This window comes from Suillus subalutaceus (genome assembly GCF_016647625.1).
Source record: "Suillus subalutaceus strain FC151 chromosome Unknown DFJ58scaffold_126, whole genome shotgun sequence".
In the NCBI taxonomy this organism is placed as follows: Eukaryota; Fungi; Basidiomycota; class Agaricomycetes; order Boletales; family Suillaceae; genus Suillus; species Suillus subalutaceus.
The window spans coordinates 141,010-154,506 of NW_024540375.1; the positions used below are offsets into that span (position 1 = coordinate 141,010).

Below are 13,497 nucleotides of genomic sequence, written 5' to 3' on the forward strand. Positions count from 1 at the left end.
AGGTATGATATGATATAGGTATGGCGAGTAGGAATAGAATATGCACACTTCAGGCCTTGGTCACGGGTAACGAGACTCCAGGTGCGTGGATGGCCTCACGAGAGCAGTCAAAAAAACATCGTAGAATGTCTTTGATCTATATGTCATAACACTTTACACGAGCGTGGCATTATAGTTATTGCGGCATCCGATGAACGTGATTGGATTTAGACTTGATACCAATACTTATCTTGCCAAGGAACCAGAAAAACCTGCTGTTCCTCCCCATCGTCTAATGTTGCGGCCAGGCAGTGCCAGTCGGGCATTCTGTACTGACTCGTGCGTAAACAGCTTCTTCACGGTACAAGAAGCATACGATGTCTACGAGTTTCCTGTCGGTCACATACTGCCCTAAGCCTCCACCGCAGCTCGGTCTATCGGATTGAGATCAGGCACACAAATAAATTTGTCAAAAACACTCACCTGAGAATACCTGGATGAAAAAAAACGATGCCCACCACAGCATGTAAAGCAGCGTCCCAGGTCTCTTGTATTGTTTCACCACGGATATCTAGCCAACGTCGAGGTAAGGCAAGAGCTTTTGGTTCCCTAATGATCTCCACTGTCCAAGAACGAGCATGAAGGCAGGAAACGATGACTGGCGCAGAGTATCCAACCCACAAAATGAGGGGTGGGGATGTTTGGGACATTCGTTGTAACAGGTCCATAACCACATCACCAGCACCAAAAGCCTCGAAGTACAAGAAGATCAGCGAGTTGGCGAATGATGCCCAAATAGAAAACATACTAGGTAGTGCGACTTTGATGAACCTGATTCTGATGACGCATTAGCTCGATCAAAAATATCTTGAGCCAGTTTTCGTTGTTCGCAATCCAGACCAGCGATAAACTCGGAAAACGTCGACTCGGTGCATAGTACGCAATTTACGATTTTTGATTGCGTCTTCTTAGCGCAAGCGGCGTCAGTTCCAGTCACCGTTTTTCCATGTTCACGTTGCATGCTCTCATCCAGTGGTGTGTTCGTAGGGTCCAAGCGCGACTCGTATGAAGGCAACATCGCACCTCCATTGCCCTCATTATCGTCTCCGTTGTCGACTGCATTTAAGCGGACTTGTATGCTAGTCTCGATATCATCGTCATCTATTCTCTGTGAGAAGGAAGGAACTGCAACTGAGGCACCGCACGGACCTGCTTTTTTGCTGTTCCAGTCAAGCCTTGTTCGAGCGTTTCGCAACTGTGCCGTATCTATGATGAAATTGACCTTTGTGTCCTTGTCGGTGCAACACTTCTACCATGCAGTCTAGTTATCGACGTACCTGCTCCTCTGACACCAGCTGGAGTAGTGCTGCGGTGTCACCATCAGAAGCTAACAAAGGCCATTCCAGGATGCCAACTTGCTCTGCAAATACCTCATCCAGAGCGACAGCGTCTTGGAATAAGTCTCCATGAATCAAGCCTCCGATGGCGTTTAGGTTGCTACAATTGTGTCAATTAGTAGAATTGCCAATGAATGACTTTGCTCACACGTCTGATATTTTCAATGTACGTCCCGGCTTCATCTTTTTGGGATCACGAACCACCCTTGACAGGACTCCGCGCCGCAAAAGATTGGAGGTTGCGAGGGATACAGACTGATCACCTGCACTGTGGAGCAATTCCGCTGCCAAATCAGCGTCGTAATGCTCGGTTGACATGCCAAAAACCATCTGTAGAACGGCGCAAAGGTAGTAAGAAGCGAAGTGGAAAGGTCAAACGAACAACCGCCACCTTTAGCGCAGCTTCCGCGACTTGAACTACATCATCACTTATGTTTGTGACATATGGAACTTCGTCTGCTCCATGAGTGAAAGACTGTCGGAGAAACTGTTTCTCTCGACCTTCTTCGACGGTAGCTTGCCACACAAATTCCCAAGCAGGAGAAATAGTTGTGTTGCAAAGCACATCGAAACGATGTATGATGTCATCCACTGATGCTGGTAGCTTCGTCCGAGTTGTATGCTCAACGTAACCAACTCTCCTAATTGTGGTCAGCATCTGCATGGATTAAACAGTTGAAAGTAAACTTGCAAGGCGTTCTTATCAACATGCTTTCGAAGAAACTCTATATGATTTACGATGTCAAAGTTCGATGGGCTTTGAGGATCTTCGTCGGGAAGGTGCTCGGTACCCCTATGTTGAACCCAAAGCTCATGCCATCGGTCCTCGAGGCGCCTCATATACACTTCTTCACCAGTATTCTCTCGGAGGTGCGAGAGGCGGAGGCGGACAGAATTACGTGGCACAGCAGGAAATACCTGGTCGAAAGCTGAAAGATCGATCTTGACCCCACCGCGACATCGGGCACGAATTATAGCAGATGCATCACGGGCAAGCTCATCGTATTCTCGAGTCCAGTGGAATCTAGAGCGCCTCTGGCGTGATGTCTTATTCTCTGATTGGTCTACAAAGGGCGGTTACGTCTGAATGCGCAGCAAGGCGAATGAACAAAACTAGCCTTCATTGGTCTTGGTCTTTCCTCTCGATTTTCCGATTTGTTGCGCGAGAATAGGTGGTCCTTGTTGAGCTATGAGAAAATGCACCGATTTCTTCAGGAGGATTGGCTGCAACAGGAGGTAAAGCTATGCGCGGAACCGCAAGCGCTTTCGGCCTTGCGATGACCTTGTTGGGAAGCCAGTCGAGCCTCTCGGACGGCGTTTTCAATTTCACTTTGCCATCGATCCGTATCTCTGATTGAGCTGGATTGTACAAAGCGATTGCGAACAGCTAGAATTCGGATGCCAATGGTGCCCTTAAGAGGCCCGGGATGCACGCGCTGAAGCAAAGCTTCCCAGTCGCTTTCCCTCTGAAGCTTCGCTTCTTTGGCCTTCTTTTGAAGCATGGTTTTTGGCTTCGATGTTTGCATCGTACAATGCTTCCGCTTCGTCTCGTTTCTGCCTCGCCCGTGCCTTCTTTATCTCACGCAAAACCCTTTCAGCAGCGTCTTTGAGGTAGGCGACAACAGGCGCGCGTGGAGCGCTAAGAACATGACAAATCTGCTGCAGCTGTAAGTCACTATCCTCTTCGTCAAGTGGACTGTGGGCCGTGGCGCTGTCTACAGATTGATCTAGATAACGCTTCTGGTGCCAGGTTAAGCGGTATTCCAAGTCCCAAGATACTCTCCGGCGAAGGAACCGCAGAAGAGGTGTGTTTGCTGGAGGTCCCAAAGTGCCGTGCGTTGGACAAACGGTGCTTCGTGCGTATGCAACATCTCGACTGACTTTATGCAGCTCGTCCCCAAAGGCTACACCATCGCAGCGGGATTTCACAGAGACATGCCTCCAGTAAGGCGGGGAAGAATTCGAAAGAGCCCATAGATGTAACGGTGCTGTTTTCATTGAAGCGCCAATATTGGGGCGCGGCGGATGGTGCGGATACCCGCCACCCGTCAAAAGAGGCTGCTTTGAGTGCAACTGTCCGGCCATCAGAGAGTGCACATGTGAGATCTGGCGTTGTCATCCGTGGATGGTTCGTAAGGAGTCACAAGGCCAAGAAAGCCGAAGGGCATCTAAGAGTTCCAAAACGCGAGTTTTGGAACGCGACTTTCCCACCTGCAGCTTTGCTGAAATACGGTTCGGCAGGTCTCTGACCAGTGTTTTCTCTGCTCTCCACAGAGGCTATGAGCTTTGATAGTTCTTCGTCGTAAGTGAGAACGGCAATGAATGAGCAATAAATGGCAATGGGAACGTCGAGCTGGTACAAGGAAATGTCGATCATGGAATGCTCGTGGGACGCAATACGGGGCGAAGAGTTTTGTTCGAGCAACCCAAGGGGTAAAGACATGAAAGTCCCGCAACCTAGCCGCTTTCCCAACTCTGAAACCATACAACTGCGCTAACCGTGGTTCTCTCCGTAAGCAACACGTCGCAGATCGTTTCAGAGTCGTATGCGAAGAGTTCCTCCGCCTTAGCAGCGTCAAGAACCTGATGTTCATCATCATCTTTCCCGGATTTCTCTATTTGCAGTAGATGAAGCGGTAGAGTGGTGCATTGTGAAACACTGCTCGAAGCTCCAAAGTCCACAGGCTCCTGAAATGTCTTGACAGGCAGAATGTTAGGCGCCGGGGCGGTGTGGCTCAGATGATGTAAAAACGCGTGATTTTCTCTTGAAGTGTGTCTGGGAGATAAACGAGGCAGGCAGGCCGAGTGCTTCCGGTGACAGAGAATACAGTGGTTTTGAGGACTTTGATGCGGCCACGGCTTTCCATGTTCTTTATGGTGGCGTCTGCGGTTCTCTTGTCGATACGAGTTCCTGAGGGCGCACTTGCAGGTTCTCCACGCTGAGCCATATCATTCAGCAGAGCCATATGCGCATCAAAAAAATGTTTTGTGTGCAGATTTGCAATGCCGCCCAAGTCTTGGATTACCCGGAAAAATTCGTTCTCTCGCGGCGTAAATGAGATATGTTCAGATTTGTTTTGAGTTATCACAGGCGTAGATGTTCGCGTGCGCTTGGGTTGGGAAGGTGTTACTAGTGGTGGGGATCCCTTCCGTTTCTCTCCTATCACAGTAGGCATTACATCCGCCTCCATCAACTGTCACATTAATCGAGTGATGCGAAATCAAACATGAGGTTCACTTACAGGGGACGTCCCCAACAGCACAGGATCGATAATCATAGATTCTTGTGCGGAGGGGTGGTTATCCATGAACGAATAATCCATCGGCTCTTGCACCATCACACTACTTGCTGTGGGATGCGAACGACTTCTGATTCATCGATTCGATTATTAGAACCTTCACCCGGCAGTCCTTCTACAGCAGTACCACGTTTCCGGCTAGAGAAAGCATTGTTCTCGCGAATCGTGGGTTCCGGTTTTCTATCAAAACTCCAGGATTTGGTTCTTCTGGGTGCACGTCTACAAGCCCATTGTGGGATCTCATAAGGTCGCCGATGTCGGTCGTAAGCGCGACGCCATCAGACGGCCGCGGTACTACGGCTTGCACATTGGTACCTGCCACAGCTTGACGAATACGGTGTTGCTCGTCGCTGGGATCCTCATGTGGCGCCGATGAGGACAAGTCGGATGATCCCTGAAACAAATGACTTCCTTCCTTCGGGCTTGAAGTCGGGGGGCTCAGGGGCAACATGAGATGTGGTTGAAGTCATTCCTTGTCGATAACTAACTACACCGGTCATACCTGGGCTTTCTGGAGGGTGTCCACTGGTCTCTGATGGAGGCGCTGACGGGACTTGTGCGGGAAGAACAATGACATTGACATCCTTCATCGATTCACGCCTTGGAACTTCGGCATGGCAAACAGTTTGTTCAGCATCGGGCTTCTGTTTGGGTGGACGGCCGCGCGATTGGGAACCTTGCGTACCGTCGAGGTCCCATCACCCTCCTCAGCAATCGGGTTTTTGCGAGGTCGACCACGCTTTTTCGGAGGGATAGAGATGTCACCATCCTCCTCACCACGTGGCTTTTTCGGTGGGCGGCCCCTTTTGGCTTTTGGGACAGGTTCTGGCGTATCTTCAAACCGCTTCGTCATCTCCTGGATCTTCGGTTTCTGGCCTTTTACGTTTCTTAGCTCCTGTCTTCACTTTGGCGTCCTCCTTGTCTTTGAACATGTCTTCGTAGTAGTGGAGAGTTTCATCGTCATCATAAAACATTGCCTCGTGGAACACAGCAAAATCACCGGCTTTTGAGACATCAATATCAACATATGACGTTGTGGTATCTCCGAGCTTTTCGCTGGCCATGACTGTTGTATATGCCGCGAGAGTATAATATCGATGTCGTCTTTCCCGTCCAAACGACTCCATGAAGTCCGCTGTCCCGAGATCGCTGAGATGAGCGGGAGGTCGACTCTTGGCTGCTCGCGTTAACAGAAGCTCAATAGTACGTTTATCGAAATTGCCAAGAGCGCTGCAGATTTCCTGTGAACAGAGTCAAATTACTGCCCTAGCGCGCTGCATGGAGAATTACGTGGAGAGTTCTGCCGGAAGACCCTGCTTCTTCAAGCACATCTGACACTTGTTTTTGAATTGTGCGGTTTGCCCTAACTTCAGTGTGACCAGCTGAGAGAATAATTAGAACAGTCTACAGATGAATGATATGTCACACCAGAAGTATCATCAAACATGATTTCCTTGTCATCCTCCTCACCTTCCTGAGGGGCAAGAATGACACCGCCCTCTGGGAGTTGATTGTCTGGAGCAACAAGTCGTATGCACTTGACAAGTCTGTCTTTGACTTTGGAGCTCGGAACCAAGACACGTTCTATCACTCCTTGCGCAATCAACTCTCGCAGACGGGTTTGAAAGAAGCGACGGTCTGTCTTGGTTGGATTCGCAAAGCCCTGCAGGGATTCAACAAAAACTCCGCACTATAATTGAACAGGACCTACGATGGTGATAATTAAATTATTTGATGCGTGCATATTGTTTTGCGACGCCTTCAACAACTTGACAATTCGGTTTTTGATTAGTGAAAGACTAGACAAATGTCTGGAATCCACAGGCTCAAAGTCGAGTTCCGATGGTGCAGCAGAGGGAGTCCCATCTTCAACAGGGGTTGCATCTTGCGGATGACTCTCTCCAATAACAATAGACTCGTCGTCTTGGTTTCCTCTTGCTGAATCTGTTGCCAGAACGCGCTGCGCTCCACAAAATACTTGTGAATGCAGGAGTGATTACCAACACCTCCCTCGCCGTGCTTTGATGCTACCCTTACATTATTACGAGTTTCGTAGAGAGAAAGATCGAGACATACATTAAGTCAAGCTCCAGCAGTTGTTTGATGACATAAAAGCACGTTTTCTGATCGTACTTTGTCTTGCGTCCAAGCTCGACAGTTGTAATACCTTCTTCGCGCCCTCTTGTGATGAGTTGCAAAGCACTGTAAACCATCGGACTGAGTTTCGAAGACTGCGAAAATGAGCTCAGATTAAATTAAATGACGATTGCTACATACTCTGATATGAGATCCTGTGATTGCAGCAAAAGATGTCTCTGGATCAACAGCAATCCTGAGATCTTCGCCATATTCTGCCTTTAGGTCCTCCAATGACCTATCACGTGCATTTTCAACGAGAGTGAGTGACGGTGGGGCTTCTTCGACAAGTACCCTCGCCCTTAGCTGCCGCCTTACGCTTTGCGCTCGTCTGAGGAGCGATATACACTTCGGATGATACGCCCACAGGAACTGTACCAACGCGGACAGTGGGCTGCTGGACAACTATAGACCAGACAAACGCGCAAAATGCATCGTCGACGACCTGCGGGTGGGTAGCGTCGTGACTGTAGAATCCTACGATGAAATCTCGCAAGCGGGAAACGTTACAACCTGCAGGAAATAACAAAATCAGATGCTGTTCGAAAAAATGGATATTTGGAAAGAGTTGTCATGATGGGGATTCGAACGATCCTCTTCGCGATCAGCACTCCAAAAAATGCCGAGGATAGGATGAGATTACATAGTGCTCACGTACCAAGATCGCCGTCGAACGAAAGCTCTCTGAGACAATGATGCACGAGCTCATCCATGATCAGGAGAATTATGAGCAGTGGAAATAGTAAGGCTCCTCCAAGTGGAGTCTGGACGCCACTTGACCAGACGGTGTGTGGGTTGTGTGGAATCGCAAAATTTACTCGATATCGGCTATCGCTATAGGGAGAAACTGGACAGTGGGCCAGCGTCGTAAACGACGATGAGGAAATTTCGGGAGCCTCGCGTTAGTGCGGTATGACAAAGCAACTGTGACGTGGCGGGCCCCGCCCCGTCGGACACAACCCGATCATCAACCGTCGCCCAATCCGCCTGAAAACATTCAGTTAGTTGGCCGTTATTTGCGCAAAGAACGAGATATCTGCCAATTGGTTCTACTCCAGCTGATTTACTCAAAGTATTGATCACATGTCACTCAGTGATCATGAAAGGTGCATTGCACAAGCGGTTCTATCATAGAATGACTCTGAATGATATCAGCAACCATCTCCAGCGCTAGCCGGTTATCGAAAAGTTCTAGGATTCAAAATGTACGTTACTAATACTAATAGCCACTGCATTGTCTATATATTACACGGATCCCCGATGTAGTGTATTAAAGTTAAGGAAAGAGAGATATTACAATTCGCTAGTTCTCCACCTATATGTAACTCTGAGTCAGTGCACGAGACACCAAAGCCTTGAGGATCATGCAAGACCATACCTAGTCTCGACTGCAGAACCCATATGGGATATTCCAGATGATATCCTTCAATCAGATGATGTCCTCATCATCATCTATGACAAAGCTGCCGATGGCATACTCGTCTGGCAAATCGTCCTCACGTACGGGAGAACTTGACACACCAGCGCGGCGTTTTGCGCTCTCACCCCGGCCATATAGTTCCCTCCTCACCGGTCTGGTGGCAAAAACGGGACCTCCAAACGGGGCTTGTGTGAGCAAACCCCGGCGATAAGCAAGTGACTGATCGTAAGAAGGAGAGACCTGAGTGTTTGCGATGTCCTTGATGAATTGGCGATCGGAATCACTTTCAACATCATCTTCAGAGTGCGACGATCCCTCACTTGCTTCGTCACCAGAGTGGGCCGCTTCTCCATCCAGCCACGGATTATGTCGCATAGATACAAACGGCTTTTGCTTGCTACGCTTAGGGGCGGACTTGATCCCCAAGAAATGACATCTGTATCCTTTCGTTTCAAACGCCGTTGGGAAAGAGGTGGCATGTCCAATGCCGGTGAGTTAAGCTCTGCGGCTGCTGTACGCGGCTTGAAAAAACGCCCAGCGGGTCGCACAGCGAATGAGGCATCGGGAATGTCGTGATCAGAAGAGTGTGCGGGTGACTGAATGATACCTCGGCATGGTAGAGAAGGTGGTGGCATTAGATGTGCCCCAGGCGAGGAGACCCCTTCGTCCATAACGCTTTCATCGTCAAATAGGCGATCTGCGCGACTCGCGGCGCGAGGACTGCGCTCCCTGCGGTGGTGTCATGGGCGGGGGACGACAGAATTTGGATGTCAGGGCTCATCATCTGATCCTAGTAGCCACGCCATGCTTTGTGTATTACCCGTCACCCCCGTCTGAAGATGAGAGCAGTGATGGCGAGCGATCTGGGGATCGTTCTCGACTCCTTCCATTCCGTTTGTGGCACTTATCGGTCGGAGAGTTTCTGGGACCACACGACATTGATGAAGATTCTGCGGCTTGATCAGGGTTAGTTTGGGGTGGCGGCGGGGAGGATGATATCTCTATCACGTCATCCGCATCGCAAATCAGCGACGACGAAGATAACATGCTTGGCGCTGAAGGATTCTCCGCCTCTGAGGAGCTTAAAAGTAGCGCATCGTCTTCGGTAGGACGACAGGAAAGACTTTGGACCGCAGGTGGTTTTATGCAACCATTCGAACGGTCTCGAGCCAAACCGGAGCCACATCAGGTGAAGACGAGCGATATCTGGGCAAAGCTGGCCGCTTTTTTAGGGGGAAGGGGTTTTACGAGCGATGGCCCCGCGAGCAGCTAGTGAAACGCCCTGCTCGATTTCGACATCATCGTCGTCGTCATCACCTTTTCGCGAGAATTGGCTGGTGCTCAATGGTTCTTTTTCCTTCTCCTTCCCCTTCTTGCGTGACGTTGCCGACTGTCGTTTCTTGGATGGATCCATCGTACGTGCCTTGCGCAACTTGTCCTTCTGCGTACTGACACCAGCAGGCGTCGAGGCAGTACGGCGCATATCCATGAGATTAGCCTCTAATTCCATATCTGTTGAGTCATCTTCTGCAGCTGTGGGATCAAATCCTTTCGTCTTTGCCCTCTTCCTGTTCTTCGTGTCTGCGCCCTTGATAAGCAGGTCTTTGACACTGACAAAGCCCGTGCTTGCGCCTTGAGGTATATTCCTAGCAAAATCATCATTCCGCTTGCGTTTCTTGCCCTTCGGAGACGAATTCTCGTCGTTGACAACTGCACTCTTCTTTCGCGAAGCACGTTCTTGGCGTACGTACTCCTCGATCTCCATTCTCTTCTCGAGTACTTGGGGCTTCGCATGCTCAGGGAGGAGTCGTGGGATGTCGCCATAAAGTTCAAGCTGATCACCGCGGACGATACATCTCTGCAACTCGCCGTATGTGTCCTTTGCTTTGTCCCAATTTAACTCCTCGCGGATCTCGGAGAGCAGGACGTGGACATAGCCATCCCGCTTACGGCCCGTGCGTCCGACGCGTTGAAGCTGCACATTACGACAGAAGAGTAGTTATACACATGTAAAAGGAATGACTTAAATGTTACACACCATGCGAATTGGCGTCTTTTGTGCGTCATAACATACAATCATGTCAACTTCCCCGATGTCGAGACCCTCTTCGCCAATAGAAGTAGAGACAAGCACGTTGAATTCACCAGCTTTAAACTTCTTGATCACCTATTTCGACGATTTTATAAGCATACACCCAGGGACGGAGCTCTAGACCCACCTCAAGCTGCTCCTTCTGCGCAAACCCCTTGCGGCCTTGTTTATCCGTGCCCTGCCCAATAAACCTCGTCACCTTCAGGAGGGGACTCTCCTCATTAAGGATATGTACGATTTCATCCACACACTCCCGGTATGTCACAAATACCATAGCTCTTGTCTCCTCCCCCTCGCCCATCCGTGCCCCAAAGTGCTGCAACAGCAGCATCTTTAGCGTCTCCATCTTCGGGTGCATGCCGTACCCGCCCGGACGGACTTTCTGCACCTCGAGCTCACTAAGAAGAGCCATAAAATTCTTGTCCTTGCGCAAGCCACTCGTTGTGGAACCCTTTTTCTTCCCTGAATCGTCCTCCTTTTCAGTAGAAATTTCCAGCAGGCAGTTGTGACACATGCCAACGCTGGCTTCCATCTAGCCGCGCACGCGACTTGTTAGGTAAGACAGATATACGCCGTAAGGAGTACTGACCAGGTAACCCATAGCACGCCGCTAATGCACCGAGCTTGGACAGCGAGGAAAAATGCCCATTTATGGGGACTGTTCCGTTGGGCCCCAATGCGTTGCATGGTAGCCTGCGCACGATAAGGGTGCATCTTTACTGGATCCACCACTTCTATAACTCCTTTGCTAGAGAGTGGTTTAAGGATGGTCTACCCATACGTCATCGTCAAATAAGAGTGACCAAAAGGAAGGATAACTGACTATCATTACTTCCTTCAGGAGTTCCTGAGCTTTCAGAACATCGTCGGTCATCTTGATGATGTGCTGTTTAATTTCCTAGATACCAGATGTCGATCCTCACGTCAGTTGTGTGACTCGAAACTTGCGCTTGGCCCTGACCTTCTTGTGCATATACTCGCGGAGATCAATACTACTTTCATCACGAATTTCAATGCGACTAATGTGCAGTGAATCAACGATGCTCTGGATAGCTTCAGGTGTACTTCCGGGCGTTGCCGTTAATGCCAGCACGCGATGATAGGGATTCTTGGCCATTAAGAAACGAATGACCTGTGCATAGGCATAGTCTCCTGTTCCCTTATGCGCCTCGTCTGCACCCTTCCCTTAGTAAACCAAATGAACATGGATTAATTGCAGGTAACGGACCAATGACTATAAGGACGATATCCCGCGCATCGCAGTTTTCCGTAGTCAGATCATTGATGAGAGTCTGTGGTGTCATGTAAAATATCCGTTTCTTCTCCTCCACTACAAAAATCCGAGTCAGCTTAAACATCGATCACGTAAAACAAATACAGACCATCCTATACCTATGCTCGAGGGTTGTTTCCGGTGAGCTCAACTGCGTCACAACCAGGAATGCCACACGTGCGGTGGCACGCGTCGATTTGTTGCGCGACGAGAGGTTTTGTTGGGGCAACGAACACAACCTTTCCCTTCGGAAACCAGCGATAGACTGGGAAGAAATTAGATGTTGTTTGACAAGAAGAGCCGTGAGGGATTCACCGTTAAGCATTACGACGCCTGCAATAAAAGTTTTTCCCAGTCCGGTGGGTAATGCAACGAGGGTGTTGTCAAATAGGCAATGTCTAAACGATGTTGAACTGATAATCACGCTTTGGTTGATTTAGGGGATAAATCCAATGTTTAGCTTCGAGCATGTCGACCTTGAGTTTCATAGGAGGTGGCTGTAGGAACGTCAGTGAATAGGGTGCGTGCCGTGACAAAATACACACAGGTCTGGGGAAATAACGAAGTAATTTGTGCGGTGTAAGAATTGTACGACAATGTTCAAGGAACACGCTTACCCAACTAAAGACGCGTATCAGTACTATTCCATAAGTTGTAACGAACCAAAAGACCCTGGACATACCTGACACGAATGGAGCAGGGAACTGCTCAAACTCGACGTTCTCCTCGTCATCATCTCCATCATTCTTCCCTTGCCCTTGACGGTCTTTGGCTTTTCCAGCCTGACTTTGCAAACACAGTATGGTCCCACTGCCTCGTCTGAGGCGCCTGTTGGCCAAAAGGTTTGCGGGGACTCGACTTTGTCCGCTGGAGCGAGGAGCGTTTAGAGGGACTTTGCCTACTAGAAGATGCAGTCGGTTGAGCAACAGCTCCGAACAGGGTTCGTTGCACAGTATTCTTGGAGGAAGGAGGCCGCGCATGATTGCTTGGGCCTGCCACTGGTTGTGCATTTCCCTTAATACCGCATCAATGAACGTGTCTAAGCGCTGAAGCTCCGTGTCATCGATTTCAAGAGAAAGATCGAAAAACGAATCCTCTTCGTCCAGAGGTTTAGGTGCCTTGGGCGCAGGCGGGGGTGGCTTAGGAGGGTTTCGAAGTGGAGGACGATGAGCGGCCTCGATGATGTCCAGTTCGTTCAGAACAGCTGAGTCAAGTTCATCGTCAAATCCGTAATCGGACGAACTCATTACGAGGACGGGAGGAAGAGGAAGAAATGAAACGACCAGAACGCGAAACAGTTTATTCCAAGAGTTACGCGACGGTCACATGACCCAACGAATCAAACTCTCGTAAGTCGTACACATGCGGTAGAAACCTTGGTAACAACTTATAATAAGCACCTTTATAATGGCATTCGCAAACGCATTGTGGTAGAAAAATAAGTATTCTACGTACGGATGAACCGAAAAATACAGAGGACAGTCTGTGGTGATGATGACAAGTAAATATTCGTTCCTCGTTTTTGACGCATTCTCGTCACCCACTAGTAGTAGTGAGCATGTTGTTACAAATTTAAAGTGCAATCATCTTAGCGATGCCATGGGTAAGACTACACAGTTAACCAGTCTTAAAGTATGCACTCGCATAGATAAAACCCGGTACTACACTCAGCCTTCCCGACGAGAAGCATGCGCCACCTAGCCATCGACTAATGCTCCGATGACTGATGAATGAATGAACGAACGAACAAATGATCCGTTGAAAATCTGGCCAATCTCTTGACATGTCGAAAAGGGGATTTTTCTCCTGCAAGCTTGGCTACATTGATGTGCAAAGCCATTGCAGACCCCTTCGAGTGGACAAGAAAGTAAATAAGTGCAATATGCATGGAACCTAGAGTG

The 13,497-nt window shown here is 49.2% G+C and overlaps 2 protein-coding genes across 2 annotated transcripts; both read right to left on the reverse strand.

Moving 5' to 3' along the window:
- Positions 1-390: 390 nt before the first annotated feature.
- DFJ58DRAFT_845058 (uncharacterized protein) lies at positions 391-7,524 on the reverse strand (the record flags this gene model as incomplete). The annotated part of the gene is made up of 27 exons (XM_041393127.1): positions 391-413; positions 463-472; positions 498-731; positions 788-1,147; positions 1,189-1,245; positions 1,317-1,476; positions 1,525-1,706; positions 1,759-2,034; positions 2,115-2,440; positions 2,580-2,735; positions 2,810-3,280; positions 3,312-3,449; positions 3,588-3,729; positions 3,876-4,073; positions 4,205-4,570; positions 4,619-4,725; positions 5,178-5,259; positions 5,361-5,546; positions 5,581-5,916; positions 5,966-6,057; positions 6,146-6,338; positions 6,387-6,443; positions 6,476-6,707; positions 6,752-6,906; positions 6,953-7,026; positions 7,106-7,324; positions 7,470-7,524. 27 exons carry the CDS (start codon positions 7,522-7,524, stop codon positions 391-393), a joined length of 4,887 nt encoding a protein of 1,628 aa, XP_041239475.1.
- Positions 7,525-8,240: 716 nt separating this feature from the next.
- On the reverse strand, positions 8,241-12,843 carry DFJ58DRAFT_718196 (P-loop containing nucleoside triphosphate hydrolase protein; the record flags this gene model as incomplete). The annotated part of the gene is made up of 16 exons (XM_041384445.1): positions 8,241-8,645; positions 8,666-8,906; positions 9,052-9,394; positions 9,480-10,206; positions 10,270-10,398; positions 10,451-10,855; positions 10,909-11,094; positions 11,147-11,221; positions 11,285-11,496; positions 11,552-11,653; positions 11,757-11,861; positions 11,912-11,994; positions 12,214-12,217; positions 12,279-12,382; positions 12,408-12,581; positions 12,632-12,843. 16 exons carry the CDS (start codon positions 12,841-12,843, stop codon positions 8,241-8,243), a joined length of 3,507 nt encoding a protein of 1,168 aa, XP_041239476.1.
- Positions 12,844-13,497: the final 654 nt, after the last annotated feature.